Genomic DNA, 27,569 nt, shown 5'->3' with positions numbered 1-27,569 from the left:
TTCACTTATTTGGTTTATGAGCAACCTATGGACTTGCACATTTTTGTTTATACTTATTTGTGTGCGATATAGACAATTAGTGTCTTATCATTTATTTCTCAGCGCTACATTTTTTGTATTTTGTTTTTTCGCTTTCCTTTCTCACTGGATTGTATGTAGCTGCTTGTTATCACGATAGCGCAGATTTATCTTTGTTTCTTTTTGTATCTCATGTTAAAGTGTTGCTCATGCTTTACACATGCAGCTGTGGGGGCCTCTAATAAGAATTTGCTGGCACCTCAATCCTGCTCGGTCTTACTGTTTGCACAATGCTACAAGTGCGTGCCACTAGTAGCTGCTTAGCCCCTCCAAACTGCACAAGCCCAGTGTGCTCTCACCTTCTCTAGTTGCAGTGGCTAAGCTCAGACATTGGAGCTAGAGAAAGAGCGTGCGCAGTGCGCACAGATTCAACAGCCGCTGGGGGGGGGCACACTTGTAGCATCCAGTCCATCCCACAAATGACAAGATGGAGCCCGATAGAAGGGTCAATAGGTTTTGATGAAAGGCCCAGACAGCAGCATATGTAAAGGAAAGCAGGAGGGGGGACGGGGAGCGCTGCGTGGGCTTCGATCTTAGGTAAGAAATTTATAATGAGCTAGAATGCTATGCATACTAGCTCATTGTGCCTTTGTCTTGCAGGTCTTTTTTTTTTTTTTTACACATCGAGTTTACAACCACTTTAAGCCTTAAAAACATTAAAGTGGTTCTAAGGCTCAAGATTTTTTTACGTTCATGCATTTTATGAAAGTAATAAAAAAAAAAATACTCCATTCTGAGATGTGCACAAGAGCCTTTCCCTCCTCATTGGCTGAAACAGCAGCAGGAGCCATTGACTCACACTGCTGTCAATCACAGATAATAAGCCAATGAGTGGGGCGAATCACAATTGTGTGTGAACATACAGAGCCGTGTCTCCAGAACAAGCCCGCTTAGGTGCCCCCATTGTAAGCTGCATGCTCAGGGGGCACTCAGCAGGAGGGACCCCAGGAGAGGAGGATCGGGGCTGCTCTGTGCAAAACCATTACACAAAGCAGGCGAGTATAATATCACTTTGACCCAACACATCTTAAGAGTTGTGACACAAGCTCCTAACTCATTTGCTTGTTTTGAAACCTATGGTAAAGAAAAAATTCTTACAAAGCAAACTCCTCTCGGATTTTTCGTCGATATTGCTTCTTTGGTTTCATGGTGTTGAAATATGGTAACTTTATCACATCAGGCCAAACAGCAGGGCATGGACTTCCACACATGCGGCTTAAAATCAAAATAAAAAAATGATATAAATATAATGTGACTGCATAATAACTGGAAAAAAATGTACAGTTCATTAAAACAAAAAGCAGCTACTTTGTGTGCCACGATTGCAGACAAAACAACTTATCAGTCCAATAGGTACTAATGACACTATTGGCATAAGTGGCCCGATCGGCTCAGCCTACAAAAGGCCACTTCCCATATGGTTGCTTTGGCACAACGGCATACAAATAAAAATAGGCAAAAAGAGAACTCACCTAATTAATTCAAGTTGTAGAAGTTCTTGATTAGCTTGGAAGATCGGTTTCTTTGTAAACAACTCGCCAAGAATACACCTAAGACATTAAAACAAGGAGTCATTTTTTTTAATTTGCACAATTATAAACCACTGTCTTACACAAGGGTCACATTTCACAGAAACAGTAAATCATTTTTAAATAAAATGCTAGCAAACAATGAGATCATAGCAAAGTATCACAGAACATACCAGAAGGTAATTTTACTGCTGGGGAAAAGCATGTCCACTGTCAGCAAATATTACAATATAAATATCTGTAATCATTTACTGGAAATACTTAGTTTATGAAGGTTATAGAATAAAAGGGAGTTGAGAATAACAGTTTAGTAAGCACACATACTAAATGCACTATTAGTGGTCCACATTCATATTACTCACCCACAGCTCCAGACGTCAATAGCTGGAGTGTACCGTTCCTCCCCAAGCAGCAACTCAGGAGGACGATACCATAATGTAATAACTTTATTGGTGTAAGGCCGACTAAAACAAGGGGGAAAATAAAAACAAACACACTACTTTAAAATAAATTCCATATAAAATGCATACAGAAAAAAGGTACAAAAAGCTAGAGCCCTTTAAACAAACATCAGTTCCATATCCACGGAAATCCACTTTCGCTATCACATCCAGAATATAAATGTCATTCAGTACAGACATGTGACAAAACACCACTGGATACTCGTCGTGCTCTGTGCTTTTCTCAAATGTAATGCACTGTCACTGTAAACCAAGGTGACAGAATAGTTATAGAATGTACATATACCCAACGTATATTGTGTAGTGCACTTTATATCTTAGAGATTACTAAAAATACAATAAATAGATACACAAGTATGTTACTAACCTTGCATACAATTAGGTTGTCCCGATACCAATACTAGCATCGGTATCGTTTCCGATACAGAGTATTTGCAGGCTTCCGATGCCTAGTCCAAAACCTGGACACTCCGGAACAATCGGTGCGGCGGGGGAAGTTATAATTACCGATCTCCGTGTGGCTATCAATAAAGCAGCTGAAAACCACGGAAGGAAGGAGGAGGAGAAGCACACAGGGAGATTGCGATTATAAAACTTCCCCCGCACCGATGGTTCCCGAGTGTCCCCTGTATCCTCCCCCCCCCCCCATCCCAGATCTTTCAGGATGGAGAATATATAACTGGTTTTGTCCAATCAGGGGTGATACACCAAGAAGTTTAGGCACCACATCCCATGCAAAAATATTTGAAAAAGGGGGGGAGAGGGGGGGGGAAAGGGATTTTTTCGGTGCAATAGATACTCATATAATGATGAGAAAGAAATCTTTTATAGACCACATGTATAAAAATATATTTTTTTATTAAAGTAGAGACTGATTTATAAAAAAAAAAAAAAAAATAGATCCTAGTAGATTTGTACATAAACTGACATATCAGAAGTTGTGAATAAGTGGTGGTCACAGTTTAGCAGGATACAATCAAGCCAAGATGAAAAAGATTGACATGTTTTGCTAATAAAGCTTCCTCAGGGGTATGCAATGGCAATCAAAGCTTATATTCACAACTGTACAAGTAAAAAACATACAGTTATTATTGCATATAGAAGATACAATAAACAATACAGAAAATAGTCTCAGGTATTGCTGAAGCTGACCAGGAAAATCCTGCTTACCCAGCTGCTCATTAGATCCACCAACAAATCAAGTACTGGATTCAATATAAAATAAATAAAAAAGCTACCGACACAGTACACGCCTCATCAGTGCTGCATATTAGGGCCACTGTGACTTGACATAAAAAAATAAAAAATAAAAAATTGTATCGTATCGGCGAGTACTTGATAATTTATTGGTCTTAAAGTGGCATCGGGACAAGGCTAGTATACAATATAAAAAATGTACCGCTTATATTTCTTTAATGTTTCAAGTTAGTAAAGTACCCACAACCGCAGAGTGTGTGTGTTAGCTGGCACTTTAGTTATCAAGTATCATTGTATTATATTTTATTATTATGATAAATAACAGCCCTCAGTAAGTTCAAGTTCATGAACAAGATCTTACCTTTCTTCTGAGCTGTACAATCTTGCTAGTCCAAAATCTGCAAGTTTTATCTGCCCCCTTGTGGAAACAAAATAAAAAAACAATGAAGCAATACACTCACTACAACAGTATACCAAATCACAACACATCGCAAACTAAGAAAGCATTTTTACGCACCACAAAGATGCATTTTTTTCTTTTGTTTTTATTATTGTATAGGTGTCAGGCCACAATGCATTTTAATCTGCATCCTTAGGCTGGATTCACACCTATGCATTTTTAGTGCTTTTTGCATTTTGCAGATTTGTACTACAAAACATGTTCCATAGGAAACCATGGTAAATAGACTGTAGTGCAAAAAGCACTAAAACTGCATAGGTGTGAATCCAGCCTAATATGGTATCAAAAGGAATCACTGAAGTAATTCACAGGTTAAATGAGGACTATATTGACAAATCTTACACACAAACACGATTTGTAATCTATTACGAATATTCAGGACTCCCTAAAAAAAAAAAAAAAAAAAAAAAACTATAATAAACTTATTAACACAGCATATTCTACAGTTGTACTTAACCATACCACACTGAACAAATTACTATAAACAGCTAAGGCTCCTGATATTTTATAAAAGTGCACTTTTTTTCTATATGACTAATAATTGTGTCTGGCTGCCCAAGTCCATGCACCACATCCCCTACTATATAAAACTCAAAATCTCAAATGGGTTCAATACACACTAGGGTTAGTTACTAAAACTAGAGAGAGTGAAAAATCTGGTGCAGCTCTGAATAGAAACCAATCAGCTTCCAGGTTTTATTATCAAAGCTTAAATGAACACGCTACAGTTAGAAGCCAGTTGGCTACCATGCATGTCTGCCAGATTTTGCAATTACCAGCTTAAATTAACCCTATTATATATTACTAAAAATCTTTCATTAGGCCAAGGAGACCTACCCGAGCCTTTGTTTTTACAATGCACCTTTCCACAGAATGCAGTGGTTACCACAGCCATAAGGACATTATATTTATCAGTAAGATATCGTTTTAGTCTTCCATGCAGATTGTAGTGACGGGACCCGAGTAAATTTCACATGTTTCTCAAGTCAGATGACCTACTGCATCAAGAACAGTGAAAAAGGCTAAATGACCAATTGTGAAATACTCAACGAATTAAATTTCCCTTTACCTCCAAGAGAACACACAATAGGAGATAAAAACAGGGGAGTCTCGTCTACCATCAGGACCTTTAAACAGATGAGTGGGTTCAATATGTAAAACCTTGAGTGCAACACCCCAATGCCTCCCCTCTAGGTGAACAGTGCTCTCCTGTTCTCAATGGGATAAATAGCCCAGTTCTCTCTATTGGAATATTGGTACTCTGTCATACACTTTTAAACAGACCAGGGAAAATCTTTGTTCCTTTATTAATATACTTGTGTCACCTCACTGCAAGAAGTGTGCTCAGAGATGGCCAAAGTACTGCAGACTGTCTGTGCCCATCCTTGGTTCTGTGTCATGACCTCTGACTCTCCTGCAAACCTATACGAAAACAGAGTGCAAACCTCAATGAGCCGGGTTTGCAGGGGAGGCTGTAGCTGCTAATCTGATCCATAAGGAGGAAAGACAGAAAGTAAAAGCGAGAACGCAATTCTAAGCATTAGAAATTAGTGCTCGCACTACACATAGAGAACACATGGCTGTCTATGGAGAATAGAACACAATTATTGCCACTATATGCTACATAGGACGCCTTAAAAGGACCGTCATATCTCATGAAAGAGGCACTCCAACTGATATTTTCTTTTTATTATTTTGTTTTTGTTACATGAACACCGCTCTTGTTCATTGTTTTCATTATGGTTCACTCATGAACACATCTGAAAATTCACCTTTTAGAACAGGGTGAAGCATGTACCCTGTTCCAGCAGCTGCAGTCATTCCCCCCTCCCTAGTGACAGCAGGGCTTCATCCATACGGCCCCGTCATCCATTCACAGACCTTTGCGGCTGTTGGCTTGTAGTTTAAATGAAATACCATGGTGCTGTTGAGCGCTCTGGTAATTCATTAATTTGTCCTATCAGTGTGTATTTGGCCGGCCGTACAAGGAACAAACAGAACAGATACACTGAGAAGTCTGCAGATCGCGGGTGCAATGCTTTACAGGCTCCAAGTAAATAAAACAAAATGTACATATTTTTAAAAGGTGAACAAATATTGTCTGAAAAAAAAAAAAAAAAAGGAGGCATATGCAAACTGCTGGATGATGAGAACGATAAAAAATTATTGTATTTTTTATTGTATTTTTTCTTGAAACTCTGGGTGTGCTTTGTGCATTTCTTCCAGACTGGTTGAGTAATCCAATATATAAGATTTTACTTCAGGAATATCCTGCAAAAGACCAGCCACTGCTCCCTCTACTTGTTCAGGGTGACTGTTGTCTTGTCTCCACCACCCTCCTGTCATTTTCTGCAGTCAGCCTGTAGTGCAAGGACCTGCTGGGTCCCTTCCAAATCTGCTCTCAGCACAGACTATGTGCAGCACAGTGATGAGGTCTGATTCATTTTTTTTTTACACAGTAATATCAGGGTTTTCAATAGTATTTGGTGCACAAAAATGAAAGAAAATATTTAAATGAAAGCTATGTACCCAAAGGTCTGCTTTAAGCGTAAGAGGTGCCAACAGATCCTTTGCCGTTGCCCTAGAGTTATTGGTCACCTGTTTGAGGATTGCACTTATCTTTGTATCAAAGTGGTGACCCCCCCTCCCCAGCCTATGTTCTACCCAACAGGCACTGTGGTGGGCTGAGAAGGGCTGCTGGCCACTAAAACCATGAGTAATTGTGCTTGGAACCTATACATGTTCTTTAGACCAACTCTGAGACCTGGGGCTCCAGATGAGAAAACACAGGTCAGAGCAGGAGGCCACATTTCTCAAAATACGATTTACTATTTATCGGGGTATTGCGCGCTCCTGCGTATAGCGCGCACCCCTAAAGTGGACCCGCATTACTGTGGAAAAAAGATTTTTGTACTTACAGTTTTGGTGTCTTGCGCGGCGGCCTCGTCGGGTCCGGCGTCCGTCTGCGGCTTCGGGGTTGGCGGGTCCGGCGTTCTCCCCGCCCGTTTCCTGCTTTCCCGCGCCGAGTTTGAATACTGAGCCGGCATATACCGAGTGCAGTACACTCGTGTATAGTCGGGCAGGCTCAGCTACTCTCGCGCTCACGTCCTGTACGTCCAGGACGTGAGCGCGAGAGGAGCCGAGCCCGCTCGGTATATGCCGGCGCAGTATTCAAGAAATCGGGTATCGGCGTATACCGCGCACCCGCGATTTTCAGGGCAAAAAAGTGCGCGGTATACGCCGATAGATACGGTAGGTAAAGCCAAAGTGTACAAGTAGGGCATGCACATCAATTACTACAGACCTTTAACCAGTCGGAGGATCCCCAAATGCATGTCAGCCTACATATTAATCATATTCGTCTTCCTACATATTATTCTGACTGCAGCAACCTATAGCACAGCTTCTCCCTGCAGCCGCCTCCTCCAGCCACTCTTCTGGTACATTATACAACCTCTTATTGTAACGTTTAAGACTGTTCTCATATGTTACTTTCATGGCACTCATTTACAATTCTAGTTGTTGGCAAAACCTTTTCTCTTATTTTCACGTACCAATGTCCACAAAAATTGACACAGAATTTATTTTTATATAATCTAAATTCTAAAAGGAAAACAACACCACACACAGAATTCAACCTTTGCAGCAATGCTAGCAGCACTCATACATCTATTTCCCAAAGAAATCTTCTGCATACGACGCTGAGCACTTGCACTTCTTTGATCGACCATGGCGCGGGGTGTTCCGAGTGGCACCTGTCCTGTTAAACTGCTGTGTGGTTCTGGCCATCGTGCTGCCATCGGTTTAGACATTAATGGCTGTGTGTTGAGTTATTTTGAGAAGACAGCAAATGTACACTGTTATACAAGCTGCACACTCACTACTTTGCATTGTAGCAAAGTGTAATTTCTTCTGTGTGTGTGTGTGTGTGTGTGTGTGTGTATATATAATTTCTCAAATATCTACTGTCCCTAGCGGACTATACAGAATACAAAATATTAACTTAAGGTATTATATACAATCACAAACAATACACACCTGTTATTTAGTAGAATATTTGAGCATTTAATATCCCTGTGCAAAAAGTTCTTCTTATGGCAGTAGTCCAAACCTTGCATAAGTTGCTTCATGAAAGACTTTATGTGAAGTTCATTGAAGTGCACTAATCCCGATTCCAGCAGACCCATCAAGTCGTGATCCATATATTCAAACACCAAATAAAAAGCTCCTGCAAGCATTAAAGAAAAAAAAAAAAAATGTATGAAAATAATTTTAATATTACAATAAGAAGGTCATTTATAAAACTCAAGTGAAACCTGGCATTTACTTTTTGACATGACAAATTATTCTAGCTGAGGGTTTTGCCAGAGGGAGAGCACTTGAAGGAAACTTGTACCGATAGAAATACAGAGGCTGCTATTGCTCATCTTCTCAGAAAAATTGTGATGCACTGACCGTAAAATCCTTTTCTTGGGACACAGAAAATATTTAAGGTTAGTCTGCTGTTTGCAGGAGTATTGGACGCTGGAAAAAGCCCAGGATAATCCCTCCTTTTACCAGCATGCTTCACGTTATGTATCAAATGGACTCAATGAATTTAGAAATTGATGATTCTAAAATAATTTAGAAATTTCTGATCTGCATTAACGCTTCTGCGTAAGAATGGCAGCCAGCAGGTTGCATTTTGAAAAATAGTTACAATAGAAGCCTCTATACTTTCTCAGTACAAGTTTCCTTTAAGTAGATCTCAGCAGGTGTGTTGCTTTTATTTGCACAGCATTAGTATTACTTAGGTCTTTAGTTTAAATGTAATTCTGAGTATAGAAAACATTACTTGTCTCCTTGTTCACACACACACACACACACACACACACACACACACACACACACACACACACACACACACACACACACACACACACGTGAATTGAATGCGGGTTTCCCTGAATCCAATTCACATGACAGGCAAGTGTGACCAGCTCTCAATGAAACTGGTTCACACATGATCGGGGTGGCCACGGTCCGGATTGAAAAAGGGTCTGGCGCATGTTTGAGTCCGGTTTAGGTACAAATTCAGACCTGAATTGCACCTGATCCAATGAAGAGACGCGCACCGGACCCCAGGCACAAACAGGCGGGCCGCATATGTGTGAACCCAGCCTTAAATGAGAAACTGAAAGCTGGACTCTAAATCTCAATAGATATTTGGATTGTGGTACCAACAGAAAGAAGAATACAGGGTGAACAGCAAAACCGCTGCTCTAAGCCGACAGCGACTTGGATCTGCCTGTACCCTGACAGCACAGAGTGAGGCAACAGAACAGCAGTACTGTTCTGACCACTCACCTGCCCATATATCTCCCTCTTCTGCTCTTCAGCCCACTGTGCCTGCAATGCTGACACAAACAGTGGCGTTGTACCATTCTAATCATTCCCACAATGTGCTTGCCACACAAAAACACTGCTGTTCTTTGGACTTGCTTAGGCTGCCAGAATCATGTAAAGTGGATCCTGGCAGTAAAGAACGAGGCAGCAGAACAGTTGTGTTATGCCCGTTGTGTTCTCAGTTGTGTTCTCACCTCGCCTTCTCTCTCAATCTTTTGCCCTCTATGCTATATTTACATGAATAGCATTGTGCCTGGCTGATCAATGTGCCTGCCATACAGGATAATGTAAACAGAGTAGCAACGGTGTTCTGTGCCTTTCAGAGCACCATCAAGGCAATTAATAGCCATCATCATAGGATCTTTCATTTTTTTTTCTATTTACAGTTTCTTCAAGGAAAATGATTTTTGCTTGATTACATGAGGTCAGAGATAGAGCTTTAGATCTGCTAATTCTCTTATCCAGAGTTCAGCTTTAAATGCATTTTTATTTTAAACGGGTTGTAAAGGTACAAATTTTCTTTTCTAAATGGCTTCCTTTACCTTAGTGCAGTCCTCCTTCACTTACCTCATCCTTCCATTTTGCTTTTAAATGTCCTTATTTCTTCTGAGAAATCCTCACTTCCTGTTCTTCTGTCTGTAACTACACACAGTAATGTGAGGCTTTCTCCCTGGTGTGGCGTGCCATGCCTTCCCCCTCCCTTGGACTACAGGAGAGTCAGGACGCCCACTAACACACAACTCCTTTCTCCATCTGCAATATAGAAAGCGTCCTGACCCTCCTGTAGGCCAAGGGAGGGGGCGAGCATGACACTCCACACCAGGGAGAAAGTCTCGCATTACTGTGTTTTGTTACAGACAGAAGAACAGGAAGTGAGGATTTCTCAGAAGAAAAAGGGACATTTAAAAAGCAAAATCAAAAGGATGAGGTAAGTGAAGGAAGACTGCACTAAAGTAAAGGAAGCTATTTAGGATTTTTTTTTTTACCCTTACAACCCCTTTAAGTAACGTGCAAATGACCATTAGCAATATGTAAAAACAAGCAGCACCGCCTAAAAAATGAATCACTTGAAACTATTCAGGTTGTATTGGCTCATTTTTCAGTGGTGTTTCTCTGTGAAAGGTGTCAAAGTGAGATCTTAAAAAAAATAAAAATGAAAGGAATGTCCATAAATTTGTATATAAATAAACAACATATACGAATATAAACAAACAGCATTACCTTTATCTTTCTTAAAGTCTACCGCATCTTCTTTGTCTGTGACTATTTCCTTCATGTTAATAATGCTCTGGTGGTTGAGCTGACGAAGGATCTTAATTTCTCTGATAGCTGTGATGGGGAAACCTTCCTTCTCATTGTCCAAGCGCACTTTCTTCAAAGCCACCATTTCTCCTTTTTATTTTTATGACAAAGCAGAAGAAAATAGTTACTATAAGTTATACAATAAGCAGATTGCATCACTTCAGCCCTTTTTAGCCATGCCTAAACAACCCTTTGCCTTTAAGGCCGCGTACACACCATCGGTCCAAACCGATGAAAACGGACCGAAGTTCAGTTTCATCGGTCCAAACCGTCCGTGTGTACACCCCATCGGTCTTTTGTCCTTCGGACAAAAGTTAGAGAACTTGCTTTAAAATCGAACCGATGGACCGCTGACCGATAGATCCAAACCGATGGTTAGTACACAAATTCTCATCTGACCATTCTCATCGGATGGATCGACCGTGTGTACGCGGCCTAAGGCTAAAGCCCACACACGCGCCGAATATTGGACGGCATTGGCCAGTTGAATAGAAACCGGCTGACATTTGGCCCATGGGTCCGGCTTCTATTGAAGGGGCATAACCGAAAAAGGTCTGCTGGTCGGCATCCGATAAGCCCTCTCAGCCAATGGCAGGGGGTGCTGTCCCCCTGTCAGAACACAATAGCTCAGCAGGGAGATTGCTGTACTAACATTGGATTGTTAGTACATGATCTCCTCCCAAGCGCTTCAGTTTTTTTTTTCAGCCCGCTGGGTTGAACGGAGGGGAAAAAAACGGTTAAGTCTGTACTAAAGCTTTAGTCTAACTTTTGGGATAAAAAATAAATGAAATGTGAATACTGTTTATTTGCAGAAAATAAAAGTGCCATTTGAGGGTGCAGTTGTCCAATTGGAACCATGTTACATCCCAACGATGGGTTTAATATGGTCTTAAAGCGACTCCCTAATTTTCAGACACTGGGCAATTTAAAAATAATAATAATAATAATAATTTAGTTTATATCTTTTTTCCCCCCAGGTGGTTACCACGACTGACTTGCTTCTGAAATAAATCATCATCAACACATGATAATTTTCAGTTCAGTTAATGAAAGTTGCACATGAAAATGGAAATGTGACATGGATACTGTCATAACAGACTTCATTTTCTCATAATTCTACTTCCCTGGCAGTCATTATGAGCCCATAACATAAAAGAAAAACTCAAGGCATGTTTTTTGGTCTCTTTATAAGCAATACTTACCTCACCTGAGGTATATCCTACAGCCAAGATCACCGATCTGTCTTTATTTTAAAATACGGTACATCACACAGCTGTACTTCTGGACGCTGCATGGTCAAGCGAAGAGGGGGACATACAAATAACACTATCCCAGCTCTCATACACGCACTGGCTGAAGTTCAGCAACAGCTTTGCTAATTGGTGTATAAAGAAAGATATAATAAAAGACAGAGCTGTAAATCAGACATAGGATATACCTCATGGGAGGTAACTCATTTTTACAAACACCAAATTAAGAAGAAAAAAATAAAAATATCCTGATTTAAATACTTGCAGACGGGGAACTCCCGCTGTGATTGTACACAGCAAGAGTGTCAGCAAGTCCTGGCCAATGATTCATGGCTGGGACCTGCTGATCAGTTGTGTGCAATCGCAGCCCAGAGACCTGTGTTGAAGATCACACAGTAATGCAAGGCTTTCTCCCTGGTGTGGAGTGTCATGCTCGCCCCCTCCCTTGGAATACAGGAGTGTCAGGACGCCCACTAACACACAGCTCCTTTCTCTATCTGCAACGTAGAGAGCGTCCTGAGGCGAGCACGACACTCCACACCAGGGAGAAAGCCTCGCATTACTGTGTGTAGTTACAGACAGAAGAACAGGAAGTGAGGATTTCTCAGAAGAAATAAGGACATCTAAAAGCAAAATGGAAGGATGAGGTAAGTGAAGGAGGACTGCACTAAGGTAAAGGAAGCTATTTAGGAAAAAAAATGTTTTACCTTTACAACCCCTTTAACCTTAAACTACGTAGAGTGGCAAGGATGTGGTATTCCCTTCCACCGGCGGCGGTTTCAGCAGGGGGCATCGATTGTTTCATAAAACTATTAGATAAGCACCTGAACAACCACAACATACAGGGATATACAATGGAATACTGACCTACAATCACACACATTAAGGTTGGACTTGTTTCTTTTTTAAACCTCACCCACTATGTATACTATGTAAGTAGCGCAGTGCTAGATAGCAAAAAATGTCCTGGTCATTAAGGAGGTAAAACCTTCCAGAGCTCAAGTGGTAAATCACTGACCTGGAGCAATTTTTTAGATCAGAGGTTTTGACAAACTGGCCAGAGACAGCCAAGCAACTGCCATTTACATAAAAACAGTCAGCAATGACAGCCTTCGTATTACTCAGTGTTTAACCACTAGAGGGCCGCGCTATAGACGAAAGACATCCACAGCGCGGCTCCCAAGTGCCGGGTGGATGTCTTTGGACGTCCTGTTTAATTTCCCCGCGCGAGCTGCTGGGGGCGCGCAGCGGGGAAACACTGTGCCCGGGGCATCGCTGGGAGGCCGATGTGCGTGCCTGGCGGCCGCGATGTCCGCCAGGTACCCGCGATCGGCGGTGACAGCAGGGACGTGGAGCTCTGTGTGTAAACACAGAGCTCCACGTCCTGTCAGGGAAAGGAGACCGATGCTGTGTCCCTTGTACATAGGGACACAGCATCGGTCACCTCCCCCAGTCAGTCCCCTCCCCCCACACAGTTAGAACACACCCAGGGGATACATTTAACCCCTTAATCGCCCCCTAGTGTTAACCCCTTCCCTGCCAGTCACATTTATACAGTAATCAATGCATTTTAATAGCACTGATCGCTGTATAAATGTGAATGGTCCCAAAATTGAGTCAAAAGTGTCCGATGTGTCTGCTGAAATATCGCAGGCCTGACAAAAAAATAAAAATATATCTATCCCCTATTTTGTAGGCGCTATAACTTTTGCGCTAACCAATCAATATACGCTTATTGCGATTTTTTTTAACAAAAATATGTAGAAGAATACGTATCGGCCTAAACCGAGGATTTTTTTTTATTTTTTTAATTGGGATATTATTATAACAAAAAGTAAAAAATGTGGGTTTTTTTCAAAATTTTCTGACTTTTTTTGTTTATAGCGCAAAAAATAAAAATCGCAGAGATGATCAAATACCACCAAAAGAAAGCTCTATTTGTGGGAAAAAAATGATAAAAATATAATTTGGGTACAGTGTTGTATGACCGCGCAATTGTCATTCAAAATGCATCAGTGCTGAAAGCTGAAAATTGGTCTGGGCACGAAGGGGGTTTAAAGTGGAGGTTCACCTAAAAAGTTAATTTTTAACATTAGATTAAGGCTCATTTTGTCAAGGGGAATCGGGTGTTTTTTTTAAAATCGAAGCAGTACTTACCGTTTTAGAGAGATCTTCTCCGCCGCTTCCGGGTATGGTCTTCGGGACTGGGCGTTCCTATTTGATTGACAGGCTTCCAACAGGCTTCCAACGGTCGCATACATCGCGTCACGATTTTCCGAAAGTAGCCGAACTTCGGTGCGCAGGCGCCGTATAGAGCCGCACCGACGTTCGGCTTCTTTCGGCTAATCGTGACGCGATGTATGCGACCGTCGGAAGCCTGTCGGAAGACTGTCAATCAAATAGGAACGCCCAGTCCCGAAGACCATACCCGGAAGCGGCGGAGAAGATCTATCTCTAAAACGGTAAGTACTGCTTTGATTTAAAAAAAAACACCCGATTCCCCTTGACAAAACGAGCCTCAATCTAATGTTAAAAATTGTTTTTCGGGTGAACTCCCGCTTTAAGTGCCAGTAATGAAGTGGTTAAGAAGCATTACATATCATGAAAAGGGATTAGGAAGCACCATTCTAGATTATTTATACTCTCATTTTTAATTTTAGAGTGCATTACACCCTGTTCCAAATTATTATGCAAATTCTATTTCAGTATCACAAAGATGAAATATTTAGTTTTTCAGTGTAACTCATGGATGGCATTGTGTCTCAGGGCTCTTTTGACCACTGAAAACAATCTCGGACACCTGTGATAATTATATTGCCAGGTGAGCCCAATTAAAGGAAAAACTACTAAAGGAGGGCGTTCCACATTAAGCAGAGCACCATTTTCAAGCAATATGGGAACGAAACGGCCACCCTGTTCCAACATGGCTGCGACGTCAGCAAGGCGGTGGTGAAGTCATGTTTTGGGCCGGAATCATGGGAAGAGAGCTGGTGGACCCCTTTAGGGTCCCCAAAGGTGTAAAGATAACCTCTGCAAAGTATGTGGAGTTCCTGACTGATCACTTCCTTCCCTGGTACAGAAGGAAGAACTATGCTTTCCATATTAACTACTTGCCGACCGCCCACCGTCGTTATACGTCCTCACTTTAGAGATGAATACCTCGGTAACGGCAGCAGCTGCTGCCACAATCGAGATATTCATCTCTTCTGTGGGCGGCCGTGTTAACGATAATGGCGGTCTCCGCGGCGGACTCGCCGCGAGATCGCCGTTATCGGTGGCGGGAGAGGGCCCCCCCTCCCCCTCCCCCTCCGCCGCTTACCGTAGCCGTCGGTAGCGGCGGAGGAGATTGCGACCATCCGGCAGCTGAGCGGGGACGAAACTGAAGGAAAAATCTCCTTCGCCCGTCCCCATAGCTCCGCTGGGCGGAAGTGACGTCAAAACGTCAGTCCCGCCCAGCGTCTTAAAGAAACATTTTTTTTTTTTGTCACTTGAAAAAATGACATTTCCAAATTTTTTTTTTTTTTTTTGCATTTAAGCCCAAATATGAGATGTGAGGTCTTTTTTACCCCAGATCTCATATTTAAGAGGACCTGTCATGCTTTTTTCTATTACAAGGGATGTTTACATTCCTTGTAATAGGAATAAAAGTGATAATTTTTTTTTTTTCAGTGTTAAAAATTCTAAAATAAATAAAAATAAATGCGAAAAGCAAAAAAAAAAAATTTTTAAAGCGCCCCGTCCCGACGAGCTCGCGCGTAGAAGCGAACGTATACGCGAGTAGCGCCGACATATGAAAACGGTATTCAAACCACACAAGTGAGGTATCGCCACGATCGTTAGAGCGAGAGCATTTAATTTTAGCCTTAGGCCTACTCTGTAACTCAAAAAATGCAACCTGTAGAATTTTTTAAACGTCGCCTATCAAGATTTTTAAGGGTAAAAGTTTGACGCCATGCCACGAGCGGGCGCAATTTTTAAGCGTGACATGTTGGGTATCATTTTACTCGGCGTAACATTATCTTTCACAATATATAAAAAAATTGGGCCAAATTTATTGTTGTCTTATTTTTTTCATTTAAAAAAGTGAATTTTTTCCAAAAAAAATTCGCTTGTAAGACCGCTGCGCAAACACGGTGTGACAAAAAGTATTGCAATGACTTCCATTTTATTCTCTAGGGTGTTAGAAAAAAAATATATATAATGTTTGGGGGTTTTAAGTAATTTTCTAGCAAAAAAAAATGGTTTTGTCTCGTAAACACCGACTCTGAAAAACAGGCCCGGGGCTAAAGTGGTTAAAATCAGCTTCATGCATGACAATGCACCATCTCATGCTGCAAAAAATACCTCTGCATCAATGGCTGCTATGGGGATACAAGGAGAGAAAGTCACGGTGTGGCCTCCCTCCATCCTCCCCTGACCTCAATCCTATTGAGAACCTTTGGAGCATCCTCAAGCAAAAGATCTATGAGGGTGGAAGGCAGTTTACATCCAAACAGCAGCTCAGGGGGGCTATTCAGACATCTTGCAAACAAATTCAAGCAGAAACTGTCCAAAAACTCACAAGTTCAATAGATGCAAGACTTGTAAGGCTGCTATCAAATAACTGTAACGTGACCTGTTAAAATGTTTAAAAAGTTAAAATGTTGTTCAAAGTTTGATTGAAATAGCATTTGATTTTAGAAAATATGTTGCAAACACAAGTGACAATTTTCAATTCTTTACAAAACCTATAAAGTGTTTTGAAGCTTACTGTGCTTAATAATTTGGAACAGTGTAAGCTTTTTATTTTGAAAAAACAACTGTTATCAGGAGGTTTGTTCAATAAAATTATAATTGTACTCTTAAAGGAACACGAAAGGTTTGTTTTTTATTAGATCAATTGATTGCTGCAAGCTAGAGAATTTAAATATCACTTACCTCGTTTTTCCTTTTGACCTCCAAAATACAGTAATCCAGGTTTGAAAATGCCATTTCCTGTCTCTCCTCTTCTTGCTTTCCACCAGCATCTGAGCTGTTTTGCATGGTGGAAAGCAGAACGTGCTCACCCCCTTCCTATGACTACAGCCCTGCGTGAAGATGCTCTCTTATCCCTCACAGGCATGGAGGCTAAGCCTAATGGGAACTGTAGTTCCCATTAGGCCGTGATGTAGCAAGAATGAATGCGCACCGCAAACCAGGAAGTCAGTGAGAATAATGATTCAGGAGTGCTGGAGGTGAATAAAACAGCTCGATTTCAACAGGTATCAAACTAGTTATAATGCAAAACATTACTTTTTACTTTATCAGCTACTGTCAGACTTTAATTTAAGGAGGAAAATATTTTTGTCTTTACAACCCCTTTAATTGTTGATGACATGAGAATTATACTGACTGTTTACATCAATTATTTAGGTAAATGAGAAAAATATTATTGGCATAATAATTTGGAACAGGGTGCAAGTACAAATTTAAACTCTGCTGGCATTTGGAAAAAAAAAAAAAAAAATTCTTCCCCCCTTACCCCTAAATGGCTTCCTTAGTGCAGTCCTCCTTCACTTACCTCATCCTTCAATTTTGCTTTTAAATGTCCTTATTTCTTCTGAGAAATCCTCACTTCCTGTTCTTCTGTCTGTAACTACACACAGTAATGTGTGGCTTTCTCCATGGTGTGGAGAAAGCCTCTTGAGGGGGGAGGGGGCGATCAGGAGTGTCAGGACGCCCACTAACACACAGCTCCTTTCTCTATCTGCAAAGTAGAGAGTGTCCTAACCCTCCTGCTCGCCCCCTCCCCCCTCAAGAGGCTTTCTCCACACCAGGGAGAAAGCCTCGCATTACGGTGTGGAGTTACAGACAGAAGAACAGGAAGTGAGGATTTCACAGAAGAAATAAGGACATTTAAAAGCAAAATTGAAGGATGAGGTAAGTGAAGGAGGACTGCACTAAGGTAAAGGAAGCTATTTAGGGGGGGGATCCTTTACAACCCCTTTAAAGATGTAAACATTATATACACTACATGGGTGTTAATTTATTTCAACACATTACACATTACCTTAAGACCCCTTTCACACTGGGTCTTTTTGCAGGCGCTATTGCGCCAAAAACAGCACCTGCAAACCGTCCTGAAACAGCCACTGCTATGTCTCCAGTGTGAAAGCCCCGAGGGCTTTCACACGGCAGCAGTGCGCTAGCAGGATGGAAAAAGAAGTCCTGCTAGCCACATCTTTGGAGCGGTAATGGAACGGTGTGTACAACGCTCCTGCCCAGTGAAGTCAATGGGACACTGCGGCTATACCACCGGCAATGCGCCTCTGCAGAGGCGCTTTGCAGTGGTGTTTAACCCTTTCTCGGCCGCTAGGGGGGTTAAACTGCCCGTGCTAGCAGCCGAATAGCGCCACGAAAATTGGCGGTAAAGCACCACTAAAAATAGCCCCTGCCCCAGTGTGAAAGGGGCCTTAACCACTATACTACTGACCGCCAACAATTGACGGCGGCACGATAGCTCTATTGTTCCGACAGGACGCCGCGTTACTGGGAACACAATGCGCGTGCCCGGCGGCCGCCGGGCACCCGCGATTGCCCAGTAACTGAGCAGGATCGTGGATCTCTGTGTGTAAACACAGAGATCCACATCCTGTCAGGGAGAGGAGACCGATGCTTGTACATAGGGACACAGATCGGTCACCTCCCCCAGTCAGTCCCCTCCCCCCACAGTTAGAAACACTATGCAGGGTACACATTTAACCCCTTCCTCACCCCCTAGTGTTAACCCCTTCCCTGCCAGTCACATTTATACAATAATCAGTGCATATTTATAGCACTGATCGCTGTATAAATGTGAATGGCCCCAAAAATGTGTCAAATGTGTCCGCCATAATGTCGCAGTCCCAATAAAAAAAAAATTCGCAGATTGCCGTCATTACTAGTAAAAAAAAAAAAAAAAAAAGAATTAAAAAAAAATCATAATTATGTCCCCTATTTTGTAGGCGCTATAACTTTTGCGCAAACCAGTCACTATACGCTTATTGCGTTTTTTTTTTTTTTTGCCAAAAATATGTCGTATGTATATACATATCGGCCTAAACTGAGAAAAAAAAAATATATATATTTTTTAAATTGGATATTTATTATAGCAAAAAGTAAAAAATTGTGTTTTTTTTCCCAATTTTTTTTGTTTATAGCACAAAAAATAAAAACCGCAGAGGTGATCAAATATCACCAAAATAAAGCTCTATTTGTGGGGAAAAAAGGACGTCAACTTTGTTTAGGAGCCACGTCGCACGACCGCTCAATTGTCAGTTAAAGCGACGCAGTGCCGGAAGCTGAAATTTCACCTGGGCAGGAAGGGGGTATATGTGCCCAGTAAGCAAGTGGTTAAGCAGACCTATAGTTAAAAAAGGAACTCTAAAAGGTTCTGTACCCAAAAAAAAAAAAGCAGCAAAGGATTAGTCATCAGTGTTGCCTTTGTTGCTTTTGCAGCTGACCCTTCCCCATTTCTAACTTTGCACGCATAGTTCTGCACTGTATGTGTGAAGGTGGCCACCTTGATCGATGCAGAAATCGGATTATGCACGTCAGAGCCTCCAGAAAGGAAAACACTGAGCAGCACAGTAGTCAATTTACAAAACCTCCCGAGACCATTAGAGGCCACAGTGCCTTAAGCCCCTTTCATACATGCGGTCCGATTAGGTCCGCCTGTCAGTTTTTCAGGCAGACCTGATCGGACCTTCCAGTATCTCGTATGGAGTGGCGGATTTAACCCGCTGACACCTGCCACCAAATACAGAGGGATGGTAGTCCTAGTCGCCATTTGTCCAGTGGTTGGCATCGGATGGGAAAGGACAGGCCACTTCCATTCAATTGCTCCATAGAGGAGAGCGAGACTGTACCCGTGTCCACTATGCATAGCAGAGAAGAGCAGACACGGTTCCGTCATCTGCCTGCTTTGGGAGGGGGATCAGCAGAGAGATTCCCTGCTGAGCAAGCAGATTCCGCTTAGCGGAGGCACCCGTGTGAAAGGGGCTTTAACCCACGCATAAACAGCTATGAGGGTGTTGGCACAGAAGTGCTTAGGCAACCTTACATGTTTTCAAAAAGGTGGATTTTTTCATGGTACTGCTTAAACACTATTCACATTTCTAAAACTTCCTTATTACATATCAAACCTTTGCTTTTCAGTTCAAGTGAATGAATGAATGAATGAAAAATTTATATAGCGCGGCACATGCGAACTGAATCGCCTCTGGGCGCTTGTTGATTAAGTCTCATGCCTTTCAAAAAAGCAGGGTTTTGATCTGCCTTCTGAAAGACAGGTGGTTTTGCTCCAACCGAATGCTGGTTGGTAAGGCATTCCAAAGCCTGGGGCCCTGGAAAGCAAACCTTCTTTCTCCTTTGGACTTGTATTTGGTTATAGGAACCTTGACCAGATTTTGGTCGGTGGAACGCAAAATGCGACTGCAATTGTGCAGTTTGATCTTGTCGCATAGATATCTAGGAGCCTTCCCATGGATGCACTTATGTGTCAGGCAGAGTGCTTTGAATGCAATTCTGTCCTTCACTGGCAGCCAGTGAAGGGATCTCAGTGAAGGTGAGATTGATTCCCAAGATTTTTTCCCAGTCACCAGTCTGGCGGCCGTATTCTGTACGACTTGGAGACGAGCGATTTGGTACTTGGGTAGCCCGAGGTAAAGGGCATTTGCATAGTCCAGTCTGGAATTCACGATTGTTCCCACCACGACTGCTACGTCTTCTTTAGGAATAAATGGAATCAGTCTGCGTAGTAGGCGCATCAAATGGTGCGCCCCGCTGACTACGGACCCTATTTGTGCGTCCATTGTCATGAAGGTGTCAAACGTGACTCCCAGACTTTTGACTTTGGAGCTAGGTGCGATGATTTGTCCCAGAATGGGAGATGGTGTCCAGTTAGTTGTCGGTGGTTTCTTCCGCCTGGCATCAAAGATAAAGAGTTCTGTTTTAGCATTATTGAGTTTGAGATAACTCTTAGACATCCAGTTTTCTATTGAAGAGAGACATTTCTCTAATCTTAGAAGATGATCCTTTTTGTGGCAGATGCGAAAATACAACTGCGTGTCGTCTGCATAAGAGTGATAAAGTAGTTCATGGCTACTGATTATATCAAAGAGAGGACGAAGATAGATATTAAACAGCACTGGAGACAAGGGGGATCCTTGGGGGACCCCACATGTCACCGTGCGTTTTTCAGATGTGAAGGATCCCAGTTTCACTGTTTGTGATCGGTTTCCAAGAAACGAGGAGAACCATGGTAAGGCATCTTCTGAGACTCCGGCGACTTCTGTTAGTCGTCTCAGTAGCAATTTGTGGTCTACTGTGTCAAAAGCAGCGCTTAGGTCCAGCAGAACCAGGAGACATGATTCTCCTTCGTCTGCGGCCTCAAGCGCATCGTCCCATATTTTCAGTAAGGCCGTTTCTGTCCCGTGTCCGGGACGGAACCCGGATTGAAATGGATCGAGTAGATTTTGGGTGTCCAGATGCTGTTGCAGCTGATTTACCACCACTTTCTCCATTATCTTGGACAGAGCATTTAGACCTGTTATGGGACGGCGGTGAGTTGGGTCCATAGGATCCAAATTAGGTTTTTTCAAGATCGGCAGAATTGTGCCCTCTTTCAGCAGGGAAGGCACTATGCCTTCCTTAAATGACTGATTTATAAGCTGCGTGATCGGAGGCGCCAGGATGTCGGCACATTCCTTCAGTAGCTTGGTGGGAATGATGTCATTCGGTGCTGTGCTGTCGCGCAGCAGGCCAATAAATTTTTTTGTTGTATCGATGGAGATGGGTTCCAAAGTGAACTTAGTTGATTGTAGAGGCGTTCGGTCGTTGTTTTGATTGAAGACGGGGCTGAGTGGAGAATTGTTTTGCCGAATACTTACCCGAATTTTCTCGATTTTGTCGATGAAGAAATTCGATAGTTCATTGCAGAACTCTTGGGTGTCTGAAGTGGGGACTTCTAGACATCCCGGATTCATGGTCTGGGTGACCATCCTGAAGAGTTCGCGAGGGCGATTCATTGCGCTGTTAATCACCCTGGAGAAGTGGAATTTTTTGGCTTTGAAAATTTCCTTGTGGTAGCGCGTAGTTACTGCTTTGTAGATGTTGAGATGGTCTTCTGACGGACTTCTTTTCCAGGAGGCTTCCGCTCTCCTGCGCTCTTGCTTCAGTAGCGACAGTTGGTTATTGAACCAGCTGGACTTTTTTTCCCGGCTGCGGAGTTTTCGCTTTGGTGCTGCTAAGTCGGCTGACTGTAGCAGAGCTGCATTAATGGCATCCAAAGTATCTGAGGCTGCTAATTGAGGAGGAATAGCCCCAATTCGGTTTCCCAGGGTAGATCTGAAGAGTTCCGAGTGGAGCTTCCTCTGAGATCTAGCCCAGTGTATTGTCACCGGCTTGGGTACTTTCCTGACTAATGAAGTTCTGGGGATAATGAAGCTGATTGCATGGTGGTCTGTCCATGGCAAAGGTTCATTTCCCACAATGTTAATTTCCAGATTATGTCTGAAAATTAGGTCGAGTGTGTGACCTGAAACATGCGTTGGTCCGTGTATAAGTTGTTGAAGTCCAAATCCTTCCAGGTGGTTGATGCAGGCATCCGCGATGGGATCCTGTGAGGAGTTAGCCCACAAATTAAAATCCCCGAGCAGCAAAAGGTGCTTACCGCTAAGGGTGTAGGTGGAAATGAACTCCGTTAATGCTGATATCAACTGCGATTTTGGCCCAGGGGGCCTATAGCAGAGGAGAATATGAACAGTCTCCTGAGAGTGAGCTTGAAGTTGAAGCGTAAGGGTTTCCATAAAAGGTAGAGGATTTTGGAGGACCGGTTTAATGATTGCAATATGCGACTTATGAATCACCGCCAGTCCTCCTCCCCTTTGCCCTATTCTATTTTCCGTTAAGATGCGATAGTTTGCAGGCACCATTTCTCCGAGAATGGTGTTGCAATCGTCCGATAGCCAACTTTCCGTAATAAAGAGGCAGTCTAGATCGTATTGAAGTAAGAAATCATGGATTTCTGATCGGTGTTTAACTGCTGATCTAGTGTTAAGCAAAGCACATGATATGTGCTTGAGCTGTGTTGAATGATTGAAATATTTGATGATCGATCGCTGATCGAACCTCAAAAGTTGATCTGATTTTAAAGCTATTGTGGTGGCGGCAGGCAATGTAGTAGCGAATTGTCTCAGACCCCAAATGGTTTCTGGAGAGTAACGCAACTTAACCATTGCTGCCAGTCACCAAGGGCTCGGGTGCGGGCGTAGGGTGAGAGAGGATTCGAGAATCCTAGCTCAAGGGATTGGGATTTGGTTTTTGGTCCAGAGGAAGGCAAAAAAAACCCTGGGCAAGCTGGCCAATGTGCTGCGGCAGGGAAAAAAAATTCCTTCCTGATCCCTGACGGCGATCGGCACAAAACCCTGGATCAAAAAACTAACGGCTTGTGGAGGGGAAAAAAGGGGGGGGGGGATGCTGGGTGTCACTGCTGCTGGGGTGTACCAAAATAATGGCTGCCAGGCAAAGCACAGGACCCGGGCTGGGGGGGGGGCTGTCAGCGTGGTAAAAAAGCTATTTACCGATAAAGTTGCTGAACAGGGGGCCTCTGGGGATGTGGGGGTGAATAGCCAAAGCAAACTGTGCTTAGGAATTAAGGGTAAGGTAAAAACGAGCGGTGCGCCGGTAGGCCGCGGCTGAAGCCGCGGACTTTCCTAAGGTGCGGCGGCCGCGAGATGAAGCAGGCTGGCGCGGGGGTGAAAAAACACCCAAAAACGCCGGAAATACACCCAGGGGGGGTGATTTGGGACCACCAGAAAGCGGGTGGCCGTGCGGGCGATAGATGCCGGCGAAAAGTAGTCTAGAAAGCCGCAGTGTGGGGTCTGTGTGACGGCTGCCCTGATAAGGACGGCCGTCAGAGGATCCCCAGGATATCAGGCCCTGAGAGGCAGGGTCTTACCTGCGGAGGAGAGGAGTCCTTGTGGAGAGCGAGATGCTGATTCCAGGTTCCAGGGAGCTTGTATCATGGAGCGTCTAGCCTAGCAGCTGCCTGGTCTCTGACTGCCAGGTCTGGGTGGAAGCAGGCTCGTAAGCGGAAGGTCCGAAGCGCCCTACTCCACCGCTGACACTGACTGACTGATCTGACTGACTGACTTTAACATCTAGAGCTATCCAAGAGGCTTTTATCATAGCCATTTAATTTGACCATTAGATGTAGCAGAGTTTTTCTTCTAGCATCACAAATGCCTATCATGACTGACATCATCACAGTATCTCTCACCCACTCCTAATTATTGGATTACGCTGCTGGTGTCATCGTGGTACCTAGGTCTGGCAGCAGGAAAAGCTGCTTAGCAATAGAAACAGATGAAAATGTAAGCCTAGGGAAAACAGCTACACAATGCCTTCTGTCATTCACAACTGACAAGCCTCGTTTGAAGACTGCTAGCCATACACCACTCGAGAAATTGTTCAAACTGGTATTCTAAAAACATCGAATTTCAAACGATAAATCGTTCAATGGATATAAATGAATCAGTTTCACAATTGTTTTTTGCTTCCGAGTCACATATGCGCAGTGCGTTTTTTTTATGGTCGACAAACACTATAAACTTTCAATTTATCATCTATTCGGCAGAAGTTTTCTAAACTTTTCCTACAATTTTTTTGGGCATAGGGAAAAAGAGTGGAGAGACATATTGGCACAGTGGAATTTAAGTACGGTCCAAGAGAGGGGAACTAATTGTTTGCATTTCTAAACCCGGAGGTGAGCGCAATAGTGCGTTGGGGGTAGGAGTAACTGCACATATTAATTTGAGAAAGATCAACTGAATGGCAGATTTGAGAGTCACGTCATAAAGATAAATAATACTAGAAATTGAGAGACTCATGTTTATTAGATCTGGGCTTTTTATATTAATAAGTGATTTTGATGCATTAGGTGATAAAAAGTCCCAGCAACTATCGCCTCCCCCCTTCTCCATCTGAGTCCTCTCTCGATCCAGCGCTGTGCCAGTCTGCAGCAGTGCTCTCCAGTCTTCCTGGTCTATTAACGCACACAGCCCGGCTCAGGAGCACGCCTGTATGAGTCCAGTCTTGCAATGGGGGCATTTGCAGAAGAGGAGGAATGGAGAGTGTGGGAAGAGAAGGTAAGGGGCCACTCCACTGCACTACCACTATATTTTGGTTATTTATGAACGCCATACAGTTTTAGCTTTTGAATTTTGGAGTTTGCAGGTTATGTTGTGTTTGTAGACTTGATTTGGGTGTATTTTTATCAAACATATTTGAGCCACTATCATGGGACCTTACAGAATCAACAATTTATTTATAACAATTTATTTTATTGTCCTGTGCTTTCAAAAAAAAGATATGGGTTGGGACGGGGGGATCTTTTACACACTGAAAGCTGTATGTAAAAAAAATAACAAAAAAAGTGTAAAATTGCTAAAAGGTTCTGCCCATTGTATTTTGTATAGTATTTTGACCTAAGAGTTTTGGCAACTGATTTTTTTTTTTTTAAATGCTTTAAAAACGAACCTCTGCCAAAATCCATGCCAATAGTATATTGCTTACTTATCAGCTACAAAGTGTACAAAAGAATATGGTGCTACTGCTAGATCAAATCCACCCCTCACTTCACTTTTGTTGTTTGCAAATAATTTTAAAATGTTTCTTTTAATACACACAAGTCTCAGGAGTAGTCTAAAGCGTATAGATATAAAACAGTAGGCAGTCATACCAGTGTCTTTATCTCTGGCTTTGTACACTTGTCCATAGGTGCCTTCTCCAATTATCCCAATGATGTCAAACTTGTCCACACATCGCTTTCCCCAGTCGATGTCTTTCTCAGGTATTTCACCACAGCGAGGCCCGCAGATCCTTTAAACCACAAATAGAAAGCAAGTTGCCATTTACATTAATGAGACCCTGTATACACCATTCATTTCAACAAAAATCTTCACATAAGTTTATACATGCACTTAACATATTTTATGCATGGCATTTACCTGTTAAAGCCTCCATTTGAGCACAGACATAAAACATTTCAAAGTGACAGCGGCTGCGGGGGAGAAGAAACACTGCCATGCGTGAGGGGGCATTTGCGCCATGGTACATCCTATTCCTAAATACAGGTGTACAGCCAGCCATAGATGGTTCCAATCTCGTCTGGTACAGCAGGCTGATCAATCGATCAATTTGGGTACAATCATCTTGTTGGATTATACATTAATCACTGTCTTTTGCCAGCAGAGAAAGCTCAGCGTGAGGGATTCCCCCATCAACACTGACTGTTTTTGATGGGGGGAAAAAAAATAAAAGAATCGAGCGTTTCCCCCCCCATCTATGGTCGGCTTAACATGTAACACGGAGCAGAAGGTGAGTTCAGCCTTAAAAACCTTTTAATACTACAGAACTGAAAAGGACTCCTTTAACCCCTTCACGCCGACCGCACACAAATATGCAGCCCCATCGGGCTGAGCTTTTTTCCTGCATGGCTGTATACTTGTGTATCTCCCTTTGTGCTGGGAGCGTGCCACATTGTGCGCTACCAGCGCAGAGACCGGGGGCCACACGAGCCCCACTCTAAGGATCGGGACCCAGAACATCCAATTCCGGGTCACCCGATCACTGCAATAACCTGATTGGCTATCACAGTGATCAGTCAATGTGAAGTCCACCCCTGTGTTTTCTGTCTATGTAAATGGGCGCGACAGATACTGTATAGCTTTCTCTGTCCTTGCAGAGATGGAAAAAAAAAAAAGTGTGTAGAAAAAAACAAAACCTAGATCAAAGGTTTGATCCAGGTCAGCCCCAGGGTTAGTGCCAAGGTCAGGGTTATTTTTTGGACAGCATTTTTTTTTAACTTGGTATCAGTGTCAGTGTGTTATAGGTAGGAGAAAAAAGAAAAGCAAAATGTGCACTACTTTTTCTGGGCTGTACTACGGGTACATACAACAACTAACATACACATATGTGGTATTGCTGTGATCGTTAGGAGCAGGAGAATTTATTTTTGGGTTGTTATTTTATGGTAGTAGCAAGAAATATACAATTATATTTAACCAAGGAAACAGGCCAGGATAGAATAGGGAGGACAAATTATACAATTTTCAGCATAAGCCAGAGCATACATGATTCATTTTCCTTCGTTCAATCAGTGGGCTGAAATAAAAAAAAATAAACTCCTTCGGAGATATTGTATTTTGACAGCGGGGAGTGACAGTGCGTGATGTGGACAAGGAGGACACTGCAATCTAGAAGTGAGAAAAGTCAGACCCACAGATTTGGGTCATTTCGATCAGGCTTCTTGTTGCAGCAATTCACTAGAGGAGGCTAGTAGGGGTCCCTAGCAGGATTTGAACGTTAAAGCAGAGGTTCACCCTAAAACATTTTTCTAACATTACATTGTGCGCACTTGCAACATTGTCAGTGTACGTTTTTTTTGCTGTACATACCGTCGTATAGCTACCCCCCCCCCCCCCCCGGCTTCCGGGTAGTGGCTTCCGCGGGACTGGGCGTTCCTATGCAGCAGGTAAGTGATTGACGTGATGACAAAAACTACCCCCCCGTCGCATAAGGAGCGTCACGAGTTGCCGAAAGTCAGTGCACAGGCGCCGTATAGAGCCGACTGGCAGTTCGGCTTCTTTCGGCAACTCGTGACGCTCCTTATGCGTCGGGGGGTTAGTTTTTGTCATCACGTCAATCACTTACCTGCTGCATAGGACCGCCCAGTCCCTCGGCAGCCACTACCCGGAAGCCGGGGGGGGAGTAGCTATTCTGCTTTATGGACAGTTTAAAAAAAACACATGTGGACCATTCGTTTCATCGGTTCAGTCATGTTTTTCAAAGAATCAGTTTTTCATCTGTTTTTCCCTCCGTTTTTTACATCCACCAGTTAAAGTTCTTG

General features: G+C 42.8%; 1 protein-coding gene across 1 annotated transcript in view; it reads right to left on the bottom strand.

The window, feature by feature from the left end:
* Nucleotides 1–27,569, bottom strand: part of CDK13 (cyclin dependent kinase 13) — a 58,765-nt gene that overhangs the window by 12,481 nt on the left and 18,715 nt on the right. Inside the window, 7 exon segments of the mRNA XM_040353239.1 lie at nucleotides 1,177–1,293; nucleotides 1,551–1,628; nucleotides 1,970–2,071; nucleotides 3,627–3,683; nucleotides 7,764–7,953; nucleotides 10,332–10,502; nucleotides 25,401–25,540. Coding sequence (XP_040209173.1) covers nucleotides 1,177–1,293; nucleotides 1,551–1,628; nucleotides 1,970–2,071; nucleotides 3,627–3,683; nucleotides 7,764–7,953; nucleotides 10,332–10,502; nucleotides 25,401–25,540 — 855 coding nt within the window.

This window comes from Rana temporaria, chromosome 5 (genome assembly GCF_905171775.1).
Source record: "Rana temporaria chromosome 5, aRanTem1.1, whole genome shotgun sequence".
Lineage (NCBI taxonomy): Eukaryota > Metazoa > Chordata > Amphibia > Anura > Ranidae > Rana > Rana temporaria.
Note: the sequence above shows the minus strand (reverse complement) of the source record. Positions and strands in the feature narration are given on the sequence as shown.